At 44.1% G+C, this 25,949-nt stretch overlaps 1 protein-coding gene across 1 annotated transcript in view; it reads right to left on the reverse strand.

The window, feature by feature from the left end:
* Positions 1 to 239: 239 nt before the first annotated feature.
* Positions 240 to 25,949, reverse strand: part of KLF3 (Kruppel-like factor 3 (basic)) — a 34,625-nt gene continuing 8,915 nt past the window's right edge. The window contains exons 2-6 of the mRNA XM_006895423.1: positions 17,779 to 17,874; positions 9,999 to 10,485; positions 9,102 to 9,252; positions 2,727 to 2,887; positions 240 to 421 (exon numbers count right to left, since the gene is read on the reverse strand). Of these exons, the coding sequence (XP_006895485.1) occupies positions 240 to 421; positions 2,727 to 2,887; positions 9,102 to 9,252; positions 9,999 to 10,485; positions 17,779 to 17,835 (1,038 nt within the window). The 5' untranslated portion in view covers positions 17,836 to 17,874. The remainder of the gene's footprint in view (positions 422 to 2,726; positions 2,888 to 9,101; positions 9,253 to 9,998; positions 10,486 to 17,778; positions 17,875 to 25,949) is intronic.

The following is a 25,949-nucleotide window of genomic DNA, read 5'->3' on the forward strand; positions in this document are numbered from 1 at the left end:
AAACAAAACAAAAAACCCGCACAAACGAGAGGGAGGACCAGAGAAAAGCAAAGGGAGAACAAAAGAAAATCTACAATGAAACAAATGCAAAGATTCAAACAAACAAAATCAAAAATAAAAACCACATGAAAAAAAAGTAAAAGATACAGGGAAAAAAGACAGAAAAAAAGAGAAGGGAAGAGAGACAGAAGAGGAGAAACCCCGGAGAGGGGAGACGCAGCAGGCAGGCTAGCGAGCAATCAGACAGGTGGGGGGTGGTGGAAGTCAAGGTGGAGGGGGGCGGAGGGGGAGAAGCTGCGGTCACAGTCTGGACACTGGAATGGTTTGATTCCAGTGTGTTTCCGGAAATGTCTTGTGAGTTCATCAGACCGAGCAAACTTCCACGTGCAGCCTTCCCATGTGCATTTGTAGGGTTTTTCTCCTGTGAAAAGAGAAAAGCACAATGCTTAATGTTTCTGAAACCAAAAGGATGAATTTAGTAAATTAGGTGTTAATGGTCTATCTGTAAAGACTGTAAAAGTAAGGTTTTGGTTGTTAAAGCTTTTGTTGCTGCTGTTCCGTTCCATTAAGTCAAGCCGACTCACAGCACGGGATGAGAGACCTCGTCTTTTGCCAGTGGAGCAACTGGTGGATTTGAACCATGCGCCTTTGGGAGGACTGCACAAATCATTACCATTAAGCCACCAGAGCTCCCTCTTAAAGTTCTTTGCCAATACAAAACAGTTCCAATATAGGGAGCTCTGGTGGCTTAGTGGTAATGAGTTGTGCTGCCAATGCGATGTGTATACATGTAGTATCACTGTGCTTTTATAAACCACTACAGTACATGATAGGGAGCTCTGGTGGCCTAGTGGCAAAAAGTGGAGTTGCAATCCCAAAGGCATGTGGTTTGAATCTACTAGCTGATCTGTGGGAGAAAAACGGACAATCTCCTCTCATGCGCTGGAGGTCGGCTATGGGTCAGTTCAGATGTGACGGTACAGAACAACAGTACATGCTGAGGGGGAAAAACCCAATTATTAATATTTAACTAGCATTCTGACCAAAAGGTAAGGGAAGAAGAGGGGGAGATTTTTTTAAGGTTATCACTAAACTACCAATGCCACTTCCTAAAGGGTTAAGTGTGAACTCTATGCTGAGTTGCCATCAGGTGTGATCAAGTCACTTCTACAGGCCCCACATACAAGAGAACAAAACACTGCCTCTTACCACTCCATCCCCTCACAGTGACTGCTGTTCGAGTGCAGTATGGCAGACACTGCGTAAATACATCCCGCAGAGGGTCTTGTTTCTCACTCATCCTCTGCTTTACCAAGCATGACATCCTTCTCCAGGGAGGATGGGCCTCTTCTAACTAGCATGTTCAAAGTATGTGAGAAGTCTCACCACTCCTGCCTCCAAAGGACATGTTGTTTGTTCTTCTTGCAGTCCATGGCCTTGTTCAGTATTTTCCACCAACATCATAATTCAAAGACATCAATTTTTCTTCCACCTTCTTTATTCACTGTCCAGCTTTCACATCCATATGACAATTCAAAACTCAACTCATTGCTGTCAAGTCAGAATCAACTCAAAGATGAGGCTTTTCAAAGACTGTAACTCTTATGAGAGTGCCCATCTTTGTCCCCAGAAGTGGCTGGTGTATTCAAACCACCTGCCTTTGGGTTGGCCGCATAATTCCGTACCCACTAGGGCACTAGAGTCAGGAGTACTTTAGTCATCAAAGTGACATCTTTGTTTTTTAACACTTTCAAGAAGTCCTTTGCAGCAAATTCACCCAGAGACTTTTGTTTTCTTTATAATGAGATTTACAATATAATGAGATGACAGATGGAAAAAGTGTATGGAAGAAGTTCTACTCTCCACAGGGAGGGTCATTAATGAGTCAGAATAAACTTGGTGGCAAGCATGACCAGCAAATGGGGTGACCACGAGTCCGAATTGACTTGAAAGCACCTGCGAGTTTGATTTAATTCGATTTTATTTAGATTCTGTTCCTATTGTTATTAGGTGCCCCTGAGTCAGCTCAACTCACAGTGACCCTCGGACCAACACTCAATCTTGCCCTATCCCTTTGCCATCCTCAAAGCCACTGTTACAGTCACCGTGTCAGCCCGTCTCTTAGAGGGTCTTCCTCTCCCTCCGACCCTCCATCTTGCCCAGTATTCTGTCTTTTCTCAGGGACAGGCCCCTCCTAACAATGCATCCAGAGTATGGGAGATAACGTTTCACACTCCTTGCCTCTAAGGAGACCGCTGGTTGCATTTCTTTCAAGATAGTTTAGTTGCCAGTCTGTGGGATGTTTAGTCTTCTTCTCCAACACCCCAATTCAGAGGCAATTCAACTTTTCTCTGGTCTTCATATTCCATTCCTATTGAACAACTGCATCCTGCCCCAAGGACTTTTCTCTGCTGGCGTGAATCTGACCATGCCATGTTGGTTAAATGACAGCACATTCAAAGGTCATGTTCTTGAGGGCACCAGCCCAGCACCAAAGTTTCCCCTTCCTCCCTTCCTGGGGAGAGGACAGAACTAGGAGTGATTTATGACAACACTGGCTGCACACATAACCTTGAATCTGTTCGGACTTAATACAAAAGCAAGTCATGATCAAGAAACCCATCCTGAGATCGACAGACCCATCTAAAGATGACTAAGACTCTTCACACCCCATTCTCGCAGGTCTATGAGAGGGACACACACAGCAAGAGCCTAGCAGCCTATACCTGTGTGTGTTCGCCTGTGGGCTTTCAAGTGAGAGCTCTTGGTGTACACCTTGTTGCAGCCGTCATAGTCACATCTGTGGATCCGCCGCTTCCTCTGCGTGTCTGGGGACTCCACGGGTAGCGGTCTCTTCCCCGGCTGGACGATGACAGAAGGGTGATTCCTGCAAAAGTCAAAGTGGCCCATCACACTCCGTGTCCCAAACTCTCCCTACGTTTCCTCCTGTCCACTTTCAAAGCATTAACAACACTGGGCGAAAACCAAACCAAACCAAGCCAAATAAATGAACAGAAAGATAATAATAATAATAACAACCCCGACAAAAGAAACAAAAAGAAATTAGCTCATCAACCCAAGAAGCACTGCTATATTCATTCAACAAACATGGATCAAACACCTACCATGAGCCAGGCACTGTGCTTGGCACCGGGACACAAAGATGGATAAAAACAGGGTTCCTGCCCTTGAGGAGCTCACACTCTAGGGGAGACAGACATGGAGATAAGTAATGACAGCAAGAAGGGTTAGGCGCTATGCTAGGAGAGGCATGAGGGGCGGGGAGAATCTCTACAAGGACTCGCCTACCAATAGGATTTTTGGTTGCAGGCAGGCAGTGCTGAATGCTTAACACTGATGATTGCCCATGAGCTGGCCTTGATTTTCACTTAGTGTTCTTTTGGGAGGGGGAATAAAAAGTAAAAAGGTGGCATTCTTCAGAGTCAGGGAATCACACTGGTGGATCTAGCTACAGCTGATCCTTTATGTAAGTGACATTTCGCTTAAATCTCTCAAGAAAGATCACTAATTCTCATTTCATGCTCACATGCTGGCTCTAACCAATGGAAAAGCTGGCGATGCTGTCTTCCTGAGCTCCAACCTTCAATGGGACGGTCGCTCCTGAGCTTGGGGAGATGAGGGCTAAGGATGCCCTCATCCCTGTTGCCTTCTTGAGGGAAGAAGGTGCCCTCAGGAAACCAGGCTCCTGCTTGTTCTGACAGACTCACATTCCCAAGTCTGCATGCCTTTCGGGGTGGGCTTGAAATCAAGTCATGTAAAAAAGCATCATTACTGTGAACAGTCCTTTTCGGAAAAGAAGGTGGAGGGGACAGGAGGCAACTTGGAGAAGCCTGCCATGTTTTCTCAAGGTTCATCTGATCCCTTTCTTTCCTCTGATCAATTGCTTGATAGACTGGAAGCTTATGAGTTTGGCCAAGCTTCAATGGAAACTTCTCTTTCCTTTTAAATTTCAAATCGCCGCATCTGGCTAGTGCAATCACATGTTGTTGTTCTGTGCCACTGAGTTGGAACTGAGAGGGTTTTCAGAGGCTGTAAATCACACAGGAGGAGATTGCCCATCTATCTCCCTCAGGGCCACTTGAACTGCCTGCCTTTTGGTTGGAAGAGCAACTCCTTATCACTAAGGTACCAGAACAACACATAAATTATTTGCATAAAGGGAAAAGGTGGGTCAAAAGGGGTCAAGAGGAGAAATGTTTGATGAGGGTAAGCACCCAAGCCTTTGGGATATAAGAATAATAAAATTCAGGGATAAAAATCAAAAGGAGTTGATGAAATGAAACTTGGTTTTGGTCTTGGTAAAAAAATTAGAAACAAATGCCTTATCAATAGCACTTATGCTAATTACACATGCTATTGTTAAGAAAATAGAAGACATCTTTATTTTAAGGTACTTTACTTCTTTCTTGCACTTTCATTATTAGCAATTAAAACTGTCCTGAGTATCATATTGCCTTCTTGCCCAGAATGGAACAGCCAAGTTCAGATATGTGGAAAAGGGAACATGAGAAAGTGAGGGGAGGAAAAGGCAAAAAAAAAATAGCAAGAATTTAAATTACAGATTATGTATAGGCAAGGATCGGAGAAAGCAGAAAAGGGGGGGGGCTTTTGCAAAGCCAAATTATTAATTTTAAATCCTTCACTAAAAAGAAAAAAAATGTAACTAGTGAATTTTAACCTTTGAACTTTAATGCTACTTAATGAAAAAGGTTCAAGTTCTTCAAAAGAATTTAAAAAAAAAGGAACTTTGGGGGATGAAAAGATGAGGGGGAGAGTTTGAGTGGTTAACTATCTACTGTTCTGTTGGAACATGAAGTGGAAGGGTCATTCACCGCAGATGACTTTTGTTGTTGTTTACCATACAGTAGGAACTGACCCACAGCCGTCAGTTTTCAGAGGCGGTTAATTGCCTGGAAGGAGATTACTCATCCTTCTCCCACGGAGACTCAAACCGCGTGCCTTTGGGATTGCAGTGTAGCTTCTTGCCACTATTCAAAAGCTCAGACTCATTGCCCTTGAGTTAGAACCAACTCCTAGTTCCTCCTATGGGCTTTCAGGAGGCTTTAAATCACACAGGAGATTGCCTAGTTTTCTTCTGTGGAGCTGCGGATAGATTTGAACCATCAGAGGCGCTGCCAACTGAAAGGTTTTAAGTATTGGGAATCTGTGACAGGGTTTCCTTCTTTATATAGAGGAAAGACAATGTACTTTGACTTTAAAACCCAGCCTTGTTACTGACTGCTCCCCTCAGGGGGCCTGGGCAAAGCACTAACCCCTTTGGTGCCTCAGTTTCCTTTCTATAAAATGAGAGAGGTGATAACATTATCTCAGAGGACTGAAGTGCACAAGCCACTTAGAACAATTATCTGTACTGGGTGGGTGGTGGTGGTAACAAAGTGGGGAGTTACACTGCCAATTCAAAGGCAGGAGCTTCAAATCCTGCTCCATGGGAGGAAGATGGGCGCTCTCCTCCTATGCAATTTACAGCCTCTGAAAAACTTCAAAGTTGGTCAGCTGTGAGTTGGTTCTAACTCAATGGCAATAAGTTTGAGTACAAAGCTGCCAGGAGAGGAAGACCCTGGAAGAGATGGATTGATACAGTCACTGTGGCAACAGGGGCAGGAATGACAGCGAGACGGGCTCAAGATGCACACGGGTCAGAGCTATTGTTCACAGAGAGCTGTTAGGAGTTGTTGGCTCGAGGGCACATACCACCCACAATAGTACTCCAAGGTTCGGAAATTCCTTATATATTTGGAGGCTCAGCACAATAGAGTTGTTTAACATCAATGTCTTTTGGGGATGCCCCCAAACCTGTTCAGGAAATGCCTACTCAAGTTCATGTCCATCTCAAAAATGTCATCACCTTCTTAAGAGGGGCCAGTAGCCCCATTTCCAAAGAACCTGGCTTGGCTACCAGCTGCAACTGAAGAGGCAGGTCTTGGGACCTCATCCTTTTAAGGTCTCCTCTTTTTTAGGCGTTGCTTGAAATCATTATGGCCCAAAAGTCACAACTTTCAAAAACAAAAAACCGGGTCACTGTTTGATGGCTAAGCTGAACCCTCTTCAGTCTGCTACACAATTCAGCGTGGAAGTACACATTCAAGTTTTCTGTATGAATACCATTTTCACCTATGCAAATACACAGTACAACAAAAAAGGAAGCTGGCATATGGTTGAGTACCTTTAACAATCCTTCTAAAACTGGAACTCTGCAAATGGATTGCAAAGGCGTATTTTAGAGTCTGCCTTGAAAGGAAGAATTTCCTAAGGCAAATATTCTCGGGGCTGCCTCATCGCAATGGTACTAGGCGCTTGGTTTCAAGTGATTCTTTCCTGGCGAGCTGGTTTCCTATGTGGGCTGCAACTGGGTGCCCTCCAAGACATTACTTAATCACATCTGGGGGAGAATTACTTAAAAGAGTGCATGGCCCAGTTGTGGCTAACCTGCTGAATATTTTGAGGAGCAAAATGCATTCTTCAGTCAGCCTTCAAATAAGCCTATATCTCATTAATCATTAAAAGCCATAAAAGCGTGAGATCATTAAGAGGTTGAATTTTAGTAAAACTGGAAAAAGTATTTCCTTCCCAGCAGCACTCCACAGATTACTGGCTTCAAATATCCACGGGTTTCATCTCACACTGTAATTCCTAGTAACCTGGGCTTTGGAATAACCTGTTTGCAGCCACCAGGTCCCTAGGTGGGCAGCTGGCACTACTGTGTTTTAGAGAAGCTTATCCATCAAACAGTGCAGAGGCTATTACCAGTGCAAGCCAGGCTGTACATTAAGTTTACTGGAGAAAAGATGTCTTGCATCATTTTTTTTTAAAAAAGAGGTAATTTCATCTAAAGAGTTCATGTCTAGTTGTATTGTTTAGCCTTCTGCCCAAGTGACTACAGGAGCATAAATGCAATAAGGCAGATAGGGACGGGATGACAGGAAGAGCCAGCGATCAAACCTCGGTCCCTCACCCTTGCTCACCATGTGATTAAACAACAAAACCCAACCAGTTGCCACTGAGTTGATTCTGACTCATGGTAACCCCAATTATGCCAGAGGAGAATTCCACAGGGTTTTCGAGGGCTGGAATCTTTTGGAAGTAGCCAAGCCTTTCTTCCAACGTGGCTCTGAACCACAGCCCTCTTAGTATCCCAGCACTCAGCCAATCATGTCACCGAGTGTGGTGACAGGACAGCTACTTAATGTTTTAGCTCACGGCTTCCCATGCCTGGTATAAGGAATAAAACCATTCACTTGAAAACAAGTTTTCTGGGTTTCTACCCTTCCCACAAAGGGAAGGGGACACAATATACCTGCCAAGGGTGCTACTGTGTAACTGCATCGGAGTGAGAGTGAGAAAGATTCATTCTCCCTGACCCACCAGGGAGTATATGTAGACAACTACTTGGGACTGATGTGTGTCTCTTGAAGAAACCCTAACTTCTATGCCTGTGGTTACTTATCATCTCATTTGGGAATGGGGTGCCTGTGTCATGTTAATAAAGCAGGATTAGGAGGGTGCTTGTTTTTGAGTCAATTTCTGTTAAAACATATTAAGAGATATTTTAAAAAACCAAGCACAGCAAGCAGAGACAGAGCAAGAGACGCCAGGTCAGAGGAAGTCTGCCCAGGAACTGTAGCTCAAAAGAGACTGGACTTTGCTCTAAAAGCCAACAAAGAGGGAAAGTCTTCCCCTTGAGCTGAAACCCCAAATTTGGACTGCTAGCTTCATAAAGTGTAAGAAAATACCTTTTTCCCCCCCTTAAATTAAAGCTATCAACTTACAGCATTTCTGTAATAGCAGCACTAGATAATTAAGACAATAAGTAGATGAAATTAGGATTTGATGCAATGGACTGCTTATCCACAGTGAAGGCGCCTACCTATACATGGGAACTGAATGTGGATGCATCCAGAACACGTTTAAAGAACTCTAAAACTTGGGCATGCAAGTTCTGTCGCAAAGTAAATTGTTTAAGGGAAAGGGTGAGGGAAGACTCCGTAGAAAGAAGGATAGAACATTAAATAGAGAAAAGGGGGTGTGGAAGGAAGATGAAGGAAGGGACGCTATGGGGACAGTAACTGTTGCTTCTGTACCAAGAAACTGGCCACTGAATTCAAGGTCGAAAGCACCGCAACACAAGACAATGACAAGAACAATCATAAAAATAATGACAACTGACAATAAACAAGAGAACAATGAAGTAGCAAGATTACACACACACACACACACACACACACACACACACACACTGAATTGAAATTCAAGATCCCAAATCTTCTTATCTACTACAACAGCCTCCTGTGTATTATCTTATCGCTGGCAAGGCAAGAATATCTAGAGTGGTAAATCCAGTAAAAAACCAAATCCAGTTGTTTATTTTGTGCTTACCTCCCACAACTTTTATCTACTCCAAGGGGCTCTAATAATATTCACCCAGGCAGCACAAATTTCCTACTGGACAGTCCTATGGACAGGACTCTGTAACAGGGAGATGGCACAAAAAGGACCAGAGACTAGAGCTCTTTCTACATGGAGCCACCTGGAAATACACAGACAACTTTCTGCTGCCACCACTGTTTATAGGGCTTGTTTCAGAGTGTCTCTCTTGTGGCTGACCTGAGAACTCTGATTAAAGACACACCCTATTAACAAAGAAAAGCATACTCATCAGGAGTAACAACTAAAAGACAACATGGGTCCAGCACATGGAAAGTCTTACAGAGTATCTGGAACACCAAATGTCCCCATGTTAGGGTGACAATTATGCACAGAAACAGCCTCAACACACACACACTACAAATGATGCATGTGACCAGGGAGCAAAAGCACGCATTGACTTTTTGACCAAAACTTTGCTGTAACTGTGGTTATAACATGTGTGTTACATGGAGAACACGACATGTTTCAAGAATCTTCCACCCTGACGAACGGCCATTGCCAAGTGGCTGCCCCCTACGACACTGAGCTCCTGGCAAACTCCATCCCACCACCGGGTACTCTGAAGTCTGTGCTTCTAATTACAGACTCTGAGATGCAAGCTATGACGTGAACACCAGGTATCGCAGTATACTTACTCTTGCAACAATGCTTGCGGGGGGGACACTGAGTTCATTAAGGGGGGTGACATTTCTTCAGGATAGTAATCTGTCCTCTGAGGCTCGATCCCAGGCTCTATTTTAATTGCTTTCTGTAATATAGGCTTCTCATATGATTCAATTACAGGTACTAAAAAACAAAAACAAAAAAGTCACGCTATGTGTATAATTCTCCAACATTACACAGAACACTGTGAAGGGTGAATATTTACTTGCCTTTGGCAAAAGTTTTGGGAGAAATGAAATCTAGGGGCGAATTCTTATGACCATTACATTGTCAGCATACATTGGGGCTTAAAAGGCAGTCCCCATGAGTCCTATGATTTTGGGGTATGATCTTTCAATCCCATGGCCCTATGACCAGCGAGTAAAATCATCATTGGCTCCTAAAAATCATCAGTTATCATCAATAGCTGATCAGAAACCCAAACCAGCCGCCTTTGAGACAATTCTAAACACCATTACATTTCCAAGGCGGTAAATCTTTATAGGAGAAGACTGTCCATCTTCTTCCTCAGGAGAGGCCAGTATATTCAAACCACTGACCTTCCAATTAACACTGCAATTCCCAATGTGCTGTGCTATGTCATGAGGGCTCCCTGAGGCATCAAAAGGGATTCTTTAAATGTCCTTTTGCCTCTTGATTCATGTTGCATTTGATAAACGAGATTTACTAACCAAATTTGATGATCTAAGACTGAAAGTCATCATTTTTTAGTGTTAAACAGAGCCTGGTTCATGGGAGATCTTTACAAAGGAAATGCTTTACTTAAGGGCAAGCCTAAGAGGAGCATTTCCTTTGAGGGGCTCCATGGAGCTCTGCCTCCCCCTGATTAGCTGGTGGGCACTTCAGATCCAGCCCTTGATGGTGTTTACCTTGCATGCTGCTATTGGAATTGTCCATCTCCTCAGACAAGGAGACCATGAGTGGCTGCTGGAGGTGGCTCGTGTACATAAATGGGACGGGCTGCACCACGACGGGCTGGATGACGGGTAGTATTCCCGGGCTGCGGATCCCGTGCCTGGAGAGCGCTGCAGCCATGACTGGGGGCATGGACAGTGGCACCCCGAAGGGCTGCACTCCGGCAGGTGGGGGCGAGTACTTTTTCATAGGGGGGCTGGAGGAAGGCATGCTGAGGCCTGGCGAGGTTCTCCGGAGCGAGGACTGGAATTTCAGGGAGGAAGGGGAGTTCCCAGCTGAGGGTGGTGAGCTCCGCTTGTTCACCGTGAGGTCCACCGGCTCCATCTGTATCCCGTGGGACAGGCCTTCTGTGTTCTGGAAGAACTTATCTGGTAAAGGGGCAGAGTAGATGACTCCATACTTGTTAGGCTTCATGGGGTCCATGTAATTTGATGGGTAGGACTGTTGGAAAGGAGGGGAAAAAAAGAAGGGCATCAACAGGTTAAATTGGTACAGGTACTTAAAGCACAAATACAACAAAGAACTTCAATTAGGTTTTTAAATTTGATTTAGTTATTATTCACTTGGCCCTCCAAAATGCACCAGAATACTGGCCTAGTAAATATGATAAATAAAAGAAGTTGTTGGGTGGTACAGTTTTCATCGTTAAACTCACATCACTGCTCCTCAATAATTTGGAGAGGTCCCTGACCGCACACTTTCCCAGTGCAATACATCCCGTTTTCCTGACTGCTGGTACGACGGGTGTTTATTATGGATCCAAGTAAGATGAAGTTGTTGACAGTTTCCATCTTTTCTCCATCTATAATGATGTTGCCCATTGGTCCAGCAGTAAGAATTTTTGTTTTCTTCACATGGAGATGCAATCCATATTGAAAGCTGTATTCTTTGATTTTTCTGAAGCAATGGGCTCAGGTGTGTCAGAGATGGATGAGGGCGGCACAGGATAGGGAAGAATTCAGAGCTGTTATTCAGAGGGTCTCCATGAGTCATACTCGACCTGGCAACATCTAACAACTGGGTGGTGGCAAATGATTTTAGCCCACTTCACTGCTAAATAAAAGGGTGATGGCTTGAATCCACCAAGAGGTGCCTTGGAAGAAAGTCCTGGTGACCTAGTTCCCCCAAAACGGACTAGTGGCAACGCCATGGTGCCCAGTTCTACTCTGAAGTAAGTACATGGAGTTGCCATGAACTGGAACTGACTCAGGTGCAAAAGGTGGTTACCACTTCACATGGAAAACCTGAAAGAAACATCATTCATTCTAGGTTAAGTCCATTTTAGTATTGAGGATGCTATCTGGAAACATTCCAAGACAAACTATAAAATAAAAAGCTTATGCATCTTGATGAGCTCTGGTGGCCTAGTGGCAAGAAGCTGCACTGCAATCCCAGAGGTGAGCGGTCTGAATCCTGAATCTCCTCCTGTACCAGTCAGATCCAGTCAGACTGATGGTACACACACACACACACACACACACACACGAGAAAAAAAATCCCACACAAAAGCTTATGCATCTTTGTGGGAGGAAAAAAAATATTGTTAAGTGCCCTTGAGATGACTGTTAACTACAGTAACCCTATGAACATAGGGTCAGAGCTGAACCGTGTCCCCTCCTGTACCATCCTCATCCTCTATCCCATGCACAGGCACATTCTACAGTCACTGTGTCAATACATCTTGTTGAGGGACTTCCTCTTTCTGACCCTCCGTACTTCGCAGCATGTTGTCTTTCTCCCAAGGACTGCCCCCCACCTCCCATAAGTATGTGAGATGAACACTTATCTCTAAGAAACACCTTGGTTATCATCAGTAAGATTTAATAGTGCGGTTCTCCAGGAACCTGCCAAGACAAACTAACCTCTCTGCTTTTCAGATAGACAGGCAGGAAATAACATGACAGCTTTAGCATCTTTAACTTCAGCACGGCTTTTAACATTTCTGACAATACCCTCATATATCCTATGGAAAAACAGGCTGTGTGATGATGGTACCTTTTGATAGGCTGTCAGTGCTAAATGACCACATGCCTGGGGTGACAGAGCCCTGTATTCCCAGAACTCTCCTGGTCTCCCACATTCTGGCCAAGTCTCCAGTCCTGGGTAAATCAAGGCTGTTCAATTTCTTCCCAAACCCAAGCTCTGTTCCATAACTGACCTAATTTATCTCCCGATGCCTTTCTTTCTTTAGTAACAGGATGATCCAACTCTCAGAATCCACCATTATCATTTCACCCATGCCATCACATGTCGATACTAACTGTCTTTTAGCTAGGAGACTCATTAAAACAACTTTTACTCCTTAATCATTTTTTTAAAACCAACCCACCAACATGTCTATGTGCAGAAAACTGCTAGGTGAGTATGGTCTTCACAAAAGTTTGCAAAAAAGTTAGATTTTTCATTCATTCATTGTTGCACATTTTACCCCCTCCCTCCCTTCCCAATGACCTGGATTTTAATGGCAACACTTTTTGTTAGATGAGAAAACAAAATTAACACGATGTGCATTTATTATTATTATTAGTGTTTCCACAGGAAAAATTTAAGAAAACTATAAAGAACCGGAGGGATGCAATTAGAAATGAAAGAATATGCTCAAATTTCTCAAGCCATGAAGAAAGAGAAAGTTAAAAGATTATAAAGGATAGATGAAGCTTTGTCATGGTAAGGCTATGGGGCTAAATGTAGGAGATCCATTAGATAGATACAGCCCTGGATGCATAATTAACTATTTCCAGTCAGATTGCTTCACCAACGGGTAAACAAAATTGATCCTCCAATCCCTCTCGTTAGCAAAATTCACAGCAATGGCTGCCAGAACCTTACATAAGACATAGTGACTTTAATTACTGGGGTGGAGGCTCAGGCTGCTGCAATTAGCCTGCAATAATCCGGTTTTCCACACTGCAGGGACTGATAAAGGGTTCCTGGGTGTGTCTGAGAGGTGGGCACACCCTGGTAATAGCCACTTTGCTGTTTCAGACCATGTCTAACTTCTCACAAAATAGAGCAAATTAGTGTGGCAGCACCAGCCCAGAGCCCAACCAAAAGCATAGTTGGCACTTCTGCCATTGATGGAAGGTATGGTAGTTGAGCACTAATACAAATGTTGGGGGTTCAAATCCACCCAGCAGCTCCACAGGACAAAGATCTGGAGGTCTACTACTGCAAAGATTATGGTACTTACTGGAATCCCTAAGGGGCCACTCTACTGTCACACAGAACTGCAATGAGTCGAAACTGGCTTGATGGCCTCCATCAGGAAGCCACTCAAGGACATCCAGTATTCCTGGTGCATATGGCTTCCGGGGGAAGCAGACTGCCAGGCCTTTCTTCCGTGATGCCTTTGCACATATTCAAACTGTCAACCTTTCCGTTAGCAGTCAAGCAATTTAGCCAAGTACTACCACCCAAGAAGCCCTCACTAAGGATAGCAGAAGGCTTTAGTTCCCATAAAGAACAGTTATTACAAGGTGTCTTTCCTTCAATGGGGACAAAGCTCAATCATTCACACCTCCACACTCTTTACTCACTGATTCCTCTCACGGAATCTCAGCTGAGTGCTGGGTAGCAGGTCTTGGTAAATACTTAATGAAGGAAGGCAAAGAAGCAATACACATTTTCAGCAACGTTTTACGACTGACAAGGCTGAAGGTGTAACCGATGCTTTCGTTTGTGAAAGGGAAAAACGGCAGAGTTTGGATAATTTCTGAAAACTCCAGCTATTACTTGATACTAAAAGGAGAACTGCAATAGCTTGGTTTTTTTAAAAAGGAATTAGTTTGAATGAGTTTTCCATTACAAGCAGCTAGACTTGGTGCAGTGACTGTGTAAAATATGTATGCAGTCATTCTTCATTAATGTGAAAAAAAAATTTAAAAAAAAAAAATGAACATCTGGGACAGGGCGATGGCCAGGCAAGGCAATCTTCCAGAAGGGTGGGGTTCCTTTAGAAGCAGGCACTGTGGAAGCAGCCAATGCCATGCCCCTCTACACAAACAAAAGCAGAAAGCACTCTTTCTACTGGACTTACAAATGTCCTGACAAGTTTTTGCCAGAGCAAAGCAGAACAGAGCAACTACTGATTTGAAATATTTCCCCATCTGTTAGGAATCTGTAAGGTGGCAATTTTCATTTAAAAGAGAGAGAAAAGAAAGAGAATGCCCTTTCTCCAAAGCCAATCACCCTGAAGGAATAGATAAGGAATATCTTGTTCCCTCATGAATGACATCCTTTAACTTGCAACTTTCTTTGGGAATGTGTTGATAAAAACAATTTCTTTATGTGTATGTGTTATGTATACATGCTGTGCAATTTTATAAGGGAAAACCCTTCATATGTGGATAGGTAGAAGGAACTAGGGATAATTTTGTTGTCATCCTGTAACTAGTTACCAGACGGGATCCCAGAAGCAAGTCTGGGACCTCCAGATGCCAGGTGCTACAGATTCCATTCGGACCCATGGCAACCTCGTGTGAGTCAGCAGAGTACTCTATAATGGCTGGTTTTTCAGATGCAGGTTGCCAGGCCTTTCTTCCAAGGTACCCCTGGGTAGACCTGAACCACCAACCTTTTGATTAGCATAACCTTTTGGTTAGCACTGCTAGCCATGTGTACTATCTAGAAATTCCTAGATTTAAGAAGAGGGTGTCTATCTTGTTCTCTATTCTTACAAACTTTAACATGGGACCCCAGAGCACTACCATCTGCTTTCAGTGACATGGCTTAGCAGAGAATGGTATAGTTATGGAATGTTTACTATTTCAGTAAGAGATGTCACTTCACGTTCTCTAAATAACAGCAAAATACCAAATAAGCTGTATTTGAGCTCTTGCAAGGAGGAAGGGGAAAGTCAATATTTTGTTCACATGGGGAATTAAACAAAAACCTTTTACAAGTGCCCCATCCTGTCTCCTTGCTTAGCAACACTGACTTTGAGAGCCAGAGACCAATTAAAAGACTAAAGCATAATAAACTAGGTTCAAACACACAGTATCAAATATACAGGACTCAAAGATACTGAAGGCAAGAGGGATTTAAGATTGGAGAGTAAATCTTTACATTTAATTAAGTAACCCCTGCCCAAATAAATGTTTCCATTTATTGAGATTTTGCTAAATCAATTCTCTCATTACCATGGGGTTGGAACCTCCAGGGGGCTTCTGAGGCTGTAAATGACACAGCCCATCTTTCTCCCTGAAGCAGCTGGTCGATTTGAACCACTGGAGAAGCACTGCCTTTGGATTAGCAGCACAGCACCCTGCAAACTTGGTGGCCAGAGCTCCTCGTGGTTAAATTAAGGAGGTGGAAAAGCCCAAAACTTCACAGCAGGGACTGATACTAATTTGTGATAAAATGAACTAAATCCCAACAATGTTGGCTAAAGCTAAAAACTGGATCATTAAAAGGGGAAAGTGTCATTACTTGTAAAAATATTTCTTCCTATTTTAGCTTCAAATATTAATACAAATTACAACATTACAAGTATGACAGTTACTTTAATTCATTTTATTTCCCATTTTTCCCTCAGTGAAGTGCATTTTCTTGTGCTTAATTATCATTACCAATTTGGCAATGTGGTTCTTCATCTTAGCTTTAAACTGGGTTCTTGAGTCACATTTTCATGCTTGTGTAAAAGCCCTGGAGGCAGAAGAGGACAGCGTGGTGGCACACAGGTGACAGTTCTGCACTGTTTAGAAAATCAATCCTGGTCTCCAGTCCTAAAAACCTACCCATCCTTTAAGGATATAATTACTGGAGGAAATTAATACCTTCGTGTGCCTCCAACATATCAGACAGCAGTTTGGAGCAGGCACAGGGTGGGAGGACCACAGGGTGGGGAGCACCAGGACAACACAGAACAGGATATCACAAAGTAATTTTGGTTTTGGATGAAAAAATTCTTTCTGATTTGTTATTATCATTCTAAGACACTCAATTATCCAGCTTCCATGCTGGACAATAAAATGTTACTTCTTTATGTTTATGTCAGCTCATTGCATCAAGTCACACCAACTCATGTCTGATCTTCCAGAGGGTTTTCAGAAAATGTACATTTCAAGATAGAGATTTCTTCTCGTTCTCCTGTGGAGTTGCTGGATTTGAACTGCCTGCCTTTGGGCCAGCAGCAAAATGCTTTACCCATCAGAGCTCTTCTTTCCCTATTTAACTTTTCTTATTTAACTCAGGGAAGCACTTCCATGGGGTAATCATATCCATGACTACTTGGTTCCAAGGGCCTTGGAGTGACCCTCGAGTCTTGGTTAAACATTTTTAGCAGGAATCTGAACAGTCAATCCACAGCAATGATCTGATTTTGAAAGCGCGTCATTACCAACCTTCGGATACACACCTCAGGCCAAGTTCTTCCCCTTGAATATTTTCCAAGCCCATGGAAGGAGAAAACGAGACAAGAGTGGGAAGGCTGCCGTTTTTATTTAATATTTACTAAACCAGATCCTCTCCACTGAAACCACTCCTTGCTTCGCCCGTCCGTGACATCTCAGCATAACAGCCCTCGGGTCCTCCTTAAACCTGGAATAATGACTAGCCGCTTAGTCGCCTGACAGCATCTAGTGTAGCCGAGCTTGAGAGAGGCCGAAAGTGCTGAAAAGACAATGAACATAACTCCCGCCCAGCCTGATGCTTCCAAACAAATCTAAATTGCACTCGTGCTGCCAAGTTCTTCCTCACTCATTTCTCTTCAGACCATCTCTCCATCACAGCTCCATTAGGTGTTGTCAATGCCTTTTTTTTAAATTTGTTATTGCTATTTTAAATGAAAGTTTACAGAAAACTGATTTCCATTCTTTCATGGTTGTACTGTCAATATTTTTAAAGCAAATAATCTTGCCCTTAAAAATTTTTTATACTTCTGTTGAGTCAGAACCAACTCATAGCTGACCCTCCAGCAGGTTTTCAAAGGCCCTAAATCACATGTGAGAAGACTGTCCATTGTTCTCCAGCAAAGTGGCTGGAAGATTCAAACCATGGGCCTTTGTGCTGGCAGTGCAACTTCTTACCACTAAGCCACCAGAGCTCTCCAGATGGAATAAAAGTTTTTGTAAGCCTGCTTCTGTCACGGCCAGATTCTCCTGATGCCGAAATTCGGAGCTGATCCTATCAGGGATTGTGTGGCATGGATCTTAAGGAAATACGTTGTTGTTGCTGTCGGGAGTCATCTGGTCAGCTCTGACCCCCAGTAGCCTTGTATCCAACAGAGCAAAATAATGTTCAGAGCTGTGCCACCCTCACAAGCTCAGCTGTTGCTGGCAGTGTTTCAATCTATCTTGCTGAAGGTCTTCCTCTTTGTCACTGACCCTCAACTTGAATTCCATTCAAAGGATGCACAATTTTGTATATACCTCACTTGATACCTGAAAACGTCAACAGTTTGCCTGTGAAAAGCCTATTAGACATCCTAAGAGCACCTGAAAAAAAACGAGGTTAATGGTGGGCACAATTCAATGGGGATTAAATTTATAAAGCACAATGTATGAGAATGATTGTAGGAGACACAATGTGAACGTAGCAAAGTGTGAAACACAATGTATGTGAATTTTGTATGCAAACCAATAGAAAAATTAAAAAAACAAAACAAAACAAAAAACCAAAAAAACAAACCCACCCAACCTAACACCCTGTCAAAGTTATAAAGAAAGTCATAGGAATAACACAATGCCCAGCAATATTTTTGTTCAAAGGAGAGTTGTTCAGTTTTGCACAACTTACCACAGAGATGGGGTCCATGGCCTCTTGCTTAACAGGGACTGGGTCAAACATGAGCATTCTTTTGGTTAAACTTTCTAAGGTGCTCTGGTGTGTAGCCTAGAAAACAAAACAAGGCGTCCATCTAAATCTCAAGGTCACATTAGACATAAATTAGGAAAATCACAATGTGTAACAAGCCTTGCTCCCCTCTTGTAGCCCCTCCCCCAGAATGGCTGGAATCCGTTCTCTTTCACTCAAACCAGGCTTCCCGGCCACAGAGAACCAACCAGCACTCCTAACTCAAATGAATACACCCTGACACTTCTGGAACGGCATGTTCAGGCCCTTCTGAGCAGGAAAGCTTGCTTAAGCTTGCCGTGCAACTCAATATAGAAGTTCATGTTACATATGAATGGTAAACACCTTTCCTTTTTCCTTATGTTCACGGCAGGAAAGTCAGGGGAGGGGGCGGCGTGGGGGAGGGGACGGCGACTAGTAAAAAAAAAAACACCCCTAGAACCACCATCATTAATATTGTCGCTTTTATCTTTCCAAATCGTCTTTCTAAACGGGAAGCGGTTGTTTGGCGCTGTGGGGTGAGCTTGAACTTCTAGCGACCGCGTATGTACACAGAACAGAGCCCCGTCCAATCCCGTGCCAGCCTCACCATCTCTGATGAGCTCGAACCCGCCTCTGTAGTCGCCGGGTCAACCCTTCCCACCCTTGAGTATTTTTCCATCTGACAATATTATGAGGGTGTGCATCCTTTTTGAGAAGCCTGGCTCCGTATCATGACATTAAGTGTGCTGTTGTGTGAACAAGTTGATTCATCCCATTTTCACTAGGCATTCAGATTGCTTCTAAATAGTTACTAATACCAACACGGAGGAGTATTCTTTCTACTTCATTCTGCTGCACATCTTTTATGTTTTTAGGATAACTTTGCTTTAAGGGACTTAGTATGTGAGAAGCACGTGCATTTTCCAAAGCGCTCTTGTTAGAGGCAGTCAAGTTGACTACGACTCACCATAAGACCAGGAATGAGGGCTCTGGAGCCTGCCCTGTCCTGTCCCGTCCACTCTCATTGACTCGGCCACACCTGAGCCCATTGTTAAAGCAAATGCAAACGCTCATTCAGCAAAATTACCTGCACTTTTTATGTCTACTGTTATGGACCATGGAGTTCAAAGTGACCCATAGCTGACCGACCAGTAAGCAGGTTTTCAGAGGCACTAAATCGCATGGGACTTGACTGCCCATCTTTCTCCCATGGAGCAGCTGGGGGATTTGAACCACATGCCTTGGAATTGGCAATGCAGCTTCTGACCACTAAGCCACTTTCTACCATATTATCTTGGGGCGGGGGTGGGGGGGGCACACCCTCTAAAACATGGCCAATTTGCTTGTCTCAAATTAAACACACACACACACACCCCATTCTTGACCATTTCTATTTTTTCTTTGGAAGAATACCTGCTCGGGTGTTGAACCTTCCCTTGGACAACACCACTTTCACCATTTGTATTCCAGAATGAGGAGTATTATTAGCTTCTTTTGGTATAGAAACATCTACTTTAACCCAGTACTACTACTGTTCCACTGTCAAGCCTCCATTCTCCTCCACGTTCTATACTAGTCCAATTATTTCTTCACGGGACAAAATATTCTGTCTGTTCAATGTTCAGCTGTGTTCCTCAAGTTACAGCATGACTACCTAGTTACGACTCAGATCTTCAAAATCCTGCATGAGGTGTGTACTGACCAAATTTGGTTGTGTGTTCAGCACTTTGATTAGAAATGAAAAGGCCTTTCCAGAAATTCCTGGTTTTGGTGATTGATCAGGTAAGCACACCCTAGACTCAGATCTACCTGAAAAGGCTCTGCAAACCCCACTTTGAGGCTTCGCTCGTTATTTCAGGTTCCTAACTCCCCACCCCCACGATGCTAATTGTGTGATTTATTGTGTCCATGCTCTGTGAGTTATATGAAGATATCTTCACATGCAATTATACAATTACAACAGTGATGCTATGTTCCTATACTTTGCTGCTTCTTGGAACACAGTGTCTCTTCTGGGGTCTCATGACAAACGTGTGAGTATTAATAGCTCAACATAGAGCCCTGCCTTCAAAATTCTATTTCCCTGTATTGCAGGACAGATTCTAACAAGCCAACACAATTTTACATCAGGCTGCTCAAATCAATCAATGGTGCAGCTAACCTCCTAGCAAGCACAAAACAAAACAAAAATAAAAGGGATGATTTCATAATGAAGGATGAAAACCCCTTTTGTTGCCTCGGGATCTATTATTAACCAGTTCCCGGCCTAACAGCTGGTCAGATGGACACAGTTCGAAGAGCTGCTGTCCAGTGTTCCATAGCCGACCTGAGACAAAAAGATGTGTGAGCTGTTGACGCCAATGTGGCCTGGGAACAAGCCACCCACTCACCTCCACCAGCCTCTTGAACGGAATTTGCTCCCAATTCTGATCCCTCCACACCACTTGGCAGGAACTAGGTCTAAATCCTAAATAACAGAGCTCACATTCTGGGTTGTATAAGGGCCACACCCTGGCCTGGGCTCTGGCCTGCAGTAACTCTCTTCACAAACAAAAAAGCCAGCAGGATATCCTTTACCTGCTCTGAGCAGGTCTGGGGACCTGTGGCAGCCTAGTGGAGAGAGCTGCGCTGTCTACCCTCAATCGAATAGTTCGAATCTACCAGCTGTTCTGAAGGAGAGAGATGGGCAATCTCCTCTGATGTGATCTGGCTGCAGGGTTGGTAAAGAATTGGTTCTGCCTCAGGACAATGAGTTCGTTATCTCCCTGACCTGCTTTGAGCAGGTTTTCACCCAGTGAGATTCCAAATGGAAAAATAAATCAGCTTAGTCAGTGCCTTGCCATCTATGTCATTTCTATTGGCCAGTATACATATATCACTCTCCTTTTGGGTCTGCACGCCATATACGCAGCACTGAGCTTTGAGGGCTCTGATTTTGGATGCTACAGCTGGTCCCCGCCTCTCTGCAGCAATGCCCAACCTTGAGGTCAACCTTCTCTCCTCTCCTAAGAAGAGACTCAGACTCAATTCAGTTTCCTTGGTGACAGCTGCTGACATCCTGTGTGCCCTCTCAACCTGGCCTGGGTGGGCAAGTAAAACACATCCCAGGCTGAGCTGTACTTGAGGAAGCCACAGAAGAGCCTTGGCACATCACAACTGCATCACTGCAGAGCACACTAGCTACCTCGAGTCCTCTGCTACCAGCAACAGCAGGCTGGCACAATAATCAAACCCAGCCACCCAGCATCAAACCCTAATTCTTGTTAAGCCCAACACCTTCCAATGTCTTCTTCTAACACCTAATTCTAACTCAGTCAAGACGACTGAATTCACTTAGCAACAAATGATATGTTAACCTCTAGTCTCCTAGTAGTCAATTTTATCATCAACCCAAAAGTGGGCGGTTCAAATCCACCAGCTGAATCCACAGGAGAAAGAGGAGCCATCTTTTCCTAGGCAGTTTACAGCTTCCGGAAACTCACTGGAAGGTCAACGGAGAGTTGGTTCCAACTTGACAGGTAAAGTGAGTGATGATATTTCTTAAAATAACTTTTAAGTCGTTGCTTTGACCCATGTTCTTTAATTTTTCATCTTTGATCTGCATGTAAGGAAATCATTCATGCTTTCTTTGCTGCTGAGTTGGAACCGACTCATACTTAGCTTTGTGAGGGTTTGTGGGGCAGATAACCACACAGAAGGCGCCTGGCCCTCTTTCTCCCGCAGAGCCAATGGCCGGCTAGAACCGCGGAGAGGCTCGGCCTAGGGGTTAGTGGAGCGTCTCAGTATGAACTGAGTCACCAGAGCTGCCTTTAAGGAATACAGAGCTTTGCAAATTCTGTAATGAGGCTGAGAGAGAGGATGAAGATCTAATATAAAGCACTGATCCTAAAAAAACTGACTCATTTTTATTTAGAAAACCAAAACCAAAGCTTGCTGTTATTTCATTCATTTGTTCAGAGCTTTACCTCAGAAACTAAACTGCTCACGAAAGGGTATTTGTAACTGAGAAGTACCACAGCTAATGCATGGAGGACCAACAGAATTACAGAACTGTCACTGTGAAATTGTGAAGCTCTTCTCCAAATAAATAATGCCTCACAGCCACAATACATATGAATGATAAACACACTAAGGAAAAAAGAACACATCACTAGGTGATTAAAAAATAAAGTCTGTGCAGAAAACTCAAAAGATGACAATGTCCACCCATGTGTCAAAAGCAGGTTCCCAACTGGACAGTTTCTAAAATGACTGATTTTGCTATACTTTTAGTGAAGGCCACCGGTTAGGGAACAGAAAAGACCTGGAATGATGCATCCTTGACTAACAACGTTTTGTGGGTGGGGTGTGGCTTTACGCACATCGGTGTGCCAATTTTTTTATTTCTCCATTCTACAATTATTTGGTATAAAAACAAGAGGGAAAGTAAGATAGAAAGGAATCAAATTTAGAAAGAAGCCACGTTAATACAAACAAGTTTCTGCTTAACTCTATTTAAAAAAGTATTCCATACTCGCCATGTTCAAATCTAAGAGCAGACAGAACTCGTTATGAGTACTATGTTAGTGATTTCTGGTTTAGAATCAGAAAAGAATGGCTCCAAAGTGCCTTCCACACTTGGTGGTCCAGAGATGTAACTAACATTTTCAGGAAAAGTCAAACTTACATAAACAGGAGAAAATCTGTCCCACTATCTTGGTGGCAATCTTTGCTAGGACCAGGAGGTGGCGCACTACAACAAGAAATGGAGACCACCGCGCCACAGCCATAAACTGAGTCAGCCAACTTCATTCCGGGTCCTTGAATCGAGTGGTTTTCACCATGGTCAGGAATTCTGTTACTCATTTTACGCATCACAGAGATGAGGAGGCCCCCCCAAGAACGGTTCTGTTTGGTTTTATCCCCTCACAAACACATTTACATCTTAGTTGTACTCAACTTGACTTAAGAAGCACACTCTAAAATTAAAGGAAGCAACCCCAAGACAACAAAAACTAATTACAACAGGAGAAGGTGGAGGGAGGGAACAGTGATTAATAAACCAGCCAAAAAGAGAAAGACACCAACTTTCTTCTAAGTTATTATGGTGCTTAAAAGCTGAAACACAGAAACCTCACTGTCAAAATCATTTTCCATTAACTGGGGCAAATGTCATCATGCTCAACTGTTTTACGGCAGCTCCGGGGTCAGTGAGGCTGTCTTCTCAAAAAGCAAGAAGCCAATTTCCCTTCACTCTCTCCACTGCTGACTTTTCAAATTATAAACTATGGATGAGATGATTATTACTATTATTATTACTACTGTTGTTTTGCCGAAAGACTAAACTGTATGATCACTTATTAAAAAGGCTAGGTTAATCATTTACGTGGGGTTTTCAGGTGCGAGTTCAGGTGAGTTTCCCTCTCAGTCTCCCATTCAGTGCACAGAGGCTTCCAGCCTTTATGGGGCCTAGAACCCTCTCCCCTCCTTACTGTAAGCTTATGCTAACCAATACTCCTAGAGCATGTTTTACTAAAGAAACGAAGTTTAAAAATGACTGCCCTTCCTCAGAAGCTAAGAGCAGGGAAGGGGAAAAGCTGGAGAGAGGAGACTGAAGGTATTTCTGGTTTTTAATCCCAGAGGTTTTCAATTTTAAAGAAAAATGAGTTCCTTCCCATTTCTTCGAGATACAGCAGGACCTGCCTCTGACCGCCTCCCTCTTCTCCTCTCTTCATAGCCCTTTCCCATGGTCTGCTTTCTTTCCAGGGCAGCTGACCCTAACACTCCATGCTATGGACACACTCAAACCCAACCGCTTCCTACCTGACCTGGGCCCCCTCAGGTGGAAGAGGAAGACAGCAAAACTAAGCCAACACAGCACAGCGCTGGTAAGAGTCCTCTCTGAACTGTTTGGGTTTTTAAAGAAGGAAGCATGTTACCTTACCCTAATATCTTCACATCCCAAACGAAAGGAGAAAATAAATTAAGGAAAAATACCTGTGTGTCTCTGTCATATTGTATAGGACTGTGTGTATTTGGTGTCTGCCAGAGTCTATCTGTGTTAAGGCTTTGTTGGGCACCACCAGGCAGGGAAGCAACATTTCTATAGCTACAGACAGACGTTTCCTTTCTTTACTTCTATGCCCAGTCTTCCAAAGCTCCCACAAATACTGCTACCCCCCCAAAAAACCTGGTCAGAAACTCAAGAGGAACAGCCCTAAGGAGGCGTGAAGTTAGAGGCTCCTTTTAGAAAAGACATGTTGCACCTACCTGCATGCGGGTCCTGTTTTCATTATCACTCGGTGAGGCTCACCTACCTCAGGCTTCCATGCTTGGTTGGGAAGGAAAACTCCCCCGGAATATTTCTAAATCTCAGCCCCCTCATAAATTAGTGACTTTGCATTAAAAATGTTTTATAAATGGGAAAGAAGTTAATTATTTAGTTTCAGATTAAATATAATGATCCAGTGAGCAAACAATCCGCCCTCTCCTCTCTGGCTAACAAGCCACCCAATTTTACTTTCCTGCCCCCACCCATCTGCTCCACCCTATGGAGGGTTGCCAAGGCGAGTCCAACTTGTCCAAACAGGACATGGCTTCAGATAAGATTCTGCCCACACCCTGTACTTCGGAAAGACCGAGTGAAGCAATTGATTTTGCATGTAAATAAGGACAGGTGCAAAGGTAGCAAAGAAGAAAAATCGCTCCACATTTCCAGGCGGGAGGCCCAGCAGAGCAGGGGTGCAGATGGGAGTGGGGTGGCCCCACCCACACTCCCCTTGAGGGGAAGGCTCAAGTTCAATGCCACCTGGAGAGGAGCAGCCCCCACCCTTCTGTAAGAAATTCAGTCCACAAGAAGGTCCCCAAGAGTTGACAGTCAACTCCAAAGTACATACAACATCAACAATCAACTCATTTCTGCTGTAGACATTACATGCTTGTTTAAAATTTGGGTTTTTTGTTGTTTTTTTTTATGCTGTTTAATGCTGCTCAGTTTTAAGGACAAGCAACCCAGAGTCAATGGATAGCAGTCCATAGGGTATAATCCTACAGTCCATAAGCCCTTGGGCATGGGAGGATCTCCAAAGCCCTCCCAATGGTCTTCTGTGGAGCGTTATATAATCGCATCCAGAAGGCCTGTGTGAGGCCACAGCCGGGGCTGGCTGCTGGGTGCCCTATCGACTCAGACCCACCCAGCTCCACCCGAAGGGGCCTCCACCCAGGGACCACACCCTGCAGGGAGTAGGAGGTTGGGAGGGGCCGCTGGCTTCAGCCTGCAGCTGGTTTCTGGAAATTCCAGCCCTAACAAGGATGGCTGGAACTTAGAAATAACCAGCAACAATCATCGGGTTAGTTTGGTGGCAAACCACTCTCCTCCCAAGGGTCCTCCTGTGAAATGTGTGCCGAGTGCACACATTGGTTCCTGCAACCGTGAGCTCAGGATGCTCCTTCACAAGTCAAACAAAAAGAAAACAGAAAAGCACTTGGCACCAAAAAAAGAGATGAGAGAATTAGTTCAACATGTCCCCAACCTCAAAGTTCCTTCTTGCTCCTGCCGGCAAAAGGCTGCCAGCCCCCAACTCCCATTTGTCTTATTCTGTCATAATCCACCCACCAGGGTCGTTTTCTCAAGGTTTTTTTGCCTCCTTTCTATCTCTACTATTGCCATTAGGGTCCAGGTCCTTAGAGCCCCAAGATTCTATGACTTCTTCCATGCACCGCCCTACTGTGTCCCTCAACCCCTCCTCAGTCCCTCTGCCACCCATATTTCCTCAAAGTCCTGCCCAAGCTCAAAACCCCTAACAAGAGATGCCCATGGGGCTTGCAGGCTGAGTTCAAGTGCCCCGACCTGGAACCCCCTTTTTCACTGGCTACCCTCCACTTCTCCAGTGAGTGTCCTTGGCGCTGGCTGCCCCCTACCCCATGCCCTTTGTTCCGCTTTTGGCCCTGATGCTGGGCAACCGGTATGGAATGCCCCCCCCCCTTTCCGGCTTATCTAAATCCGCCTAATTCTTCAAAGACCAGCTCAAGGCCCTCCCCACTCTGGGCAGCCAGCTGATGGAGGCACCCCCGGAAGATCTGAGGCCCTCTCCTTACCTCCACAGGCTTGGGCTGCTGTTTACAGATGCTGTGCCTCCTATCACCACCTGTGT

The sequence above is a fragment of the Elephantulus edwardii genome, unplaced genomic scaffold (assembly GCF_000299155.1).
Source record: "Elephantulus edwardii isolate Elephantulus edwardi_28Jun2011 unplaced genomic scaffold, EleEdw1.0 scaffold00167, whole genome shotgun sequence".
In the NCBI taxonomy this organism is placed as follows: domain Eukaryota; kingdom Metazoa; phylum Chordata; class Mammalia; order Macroscelidea; family Macroscelididae; genus Elephantulus; species Elephantulus edwardii.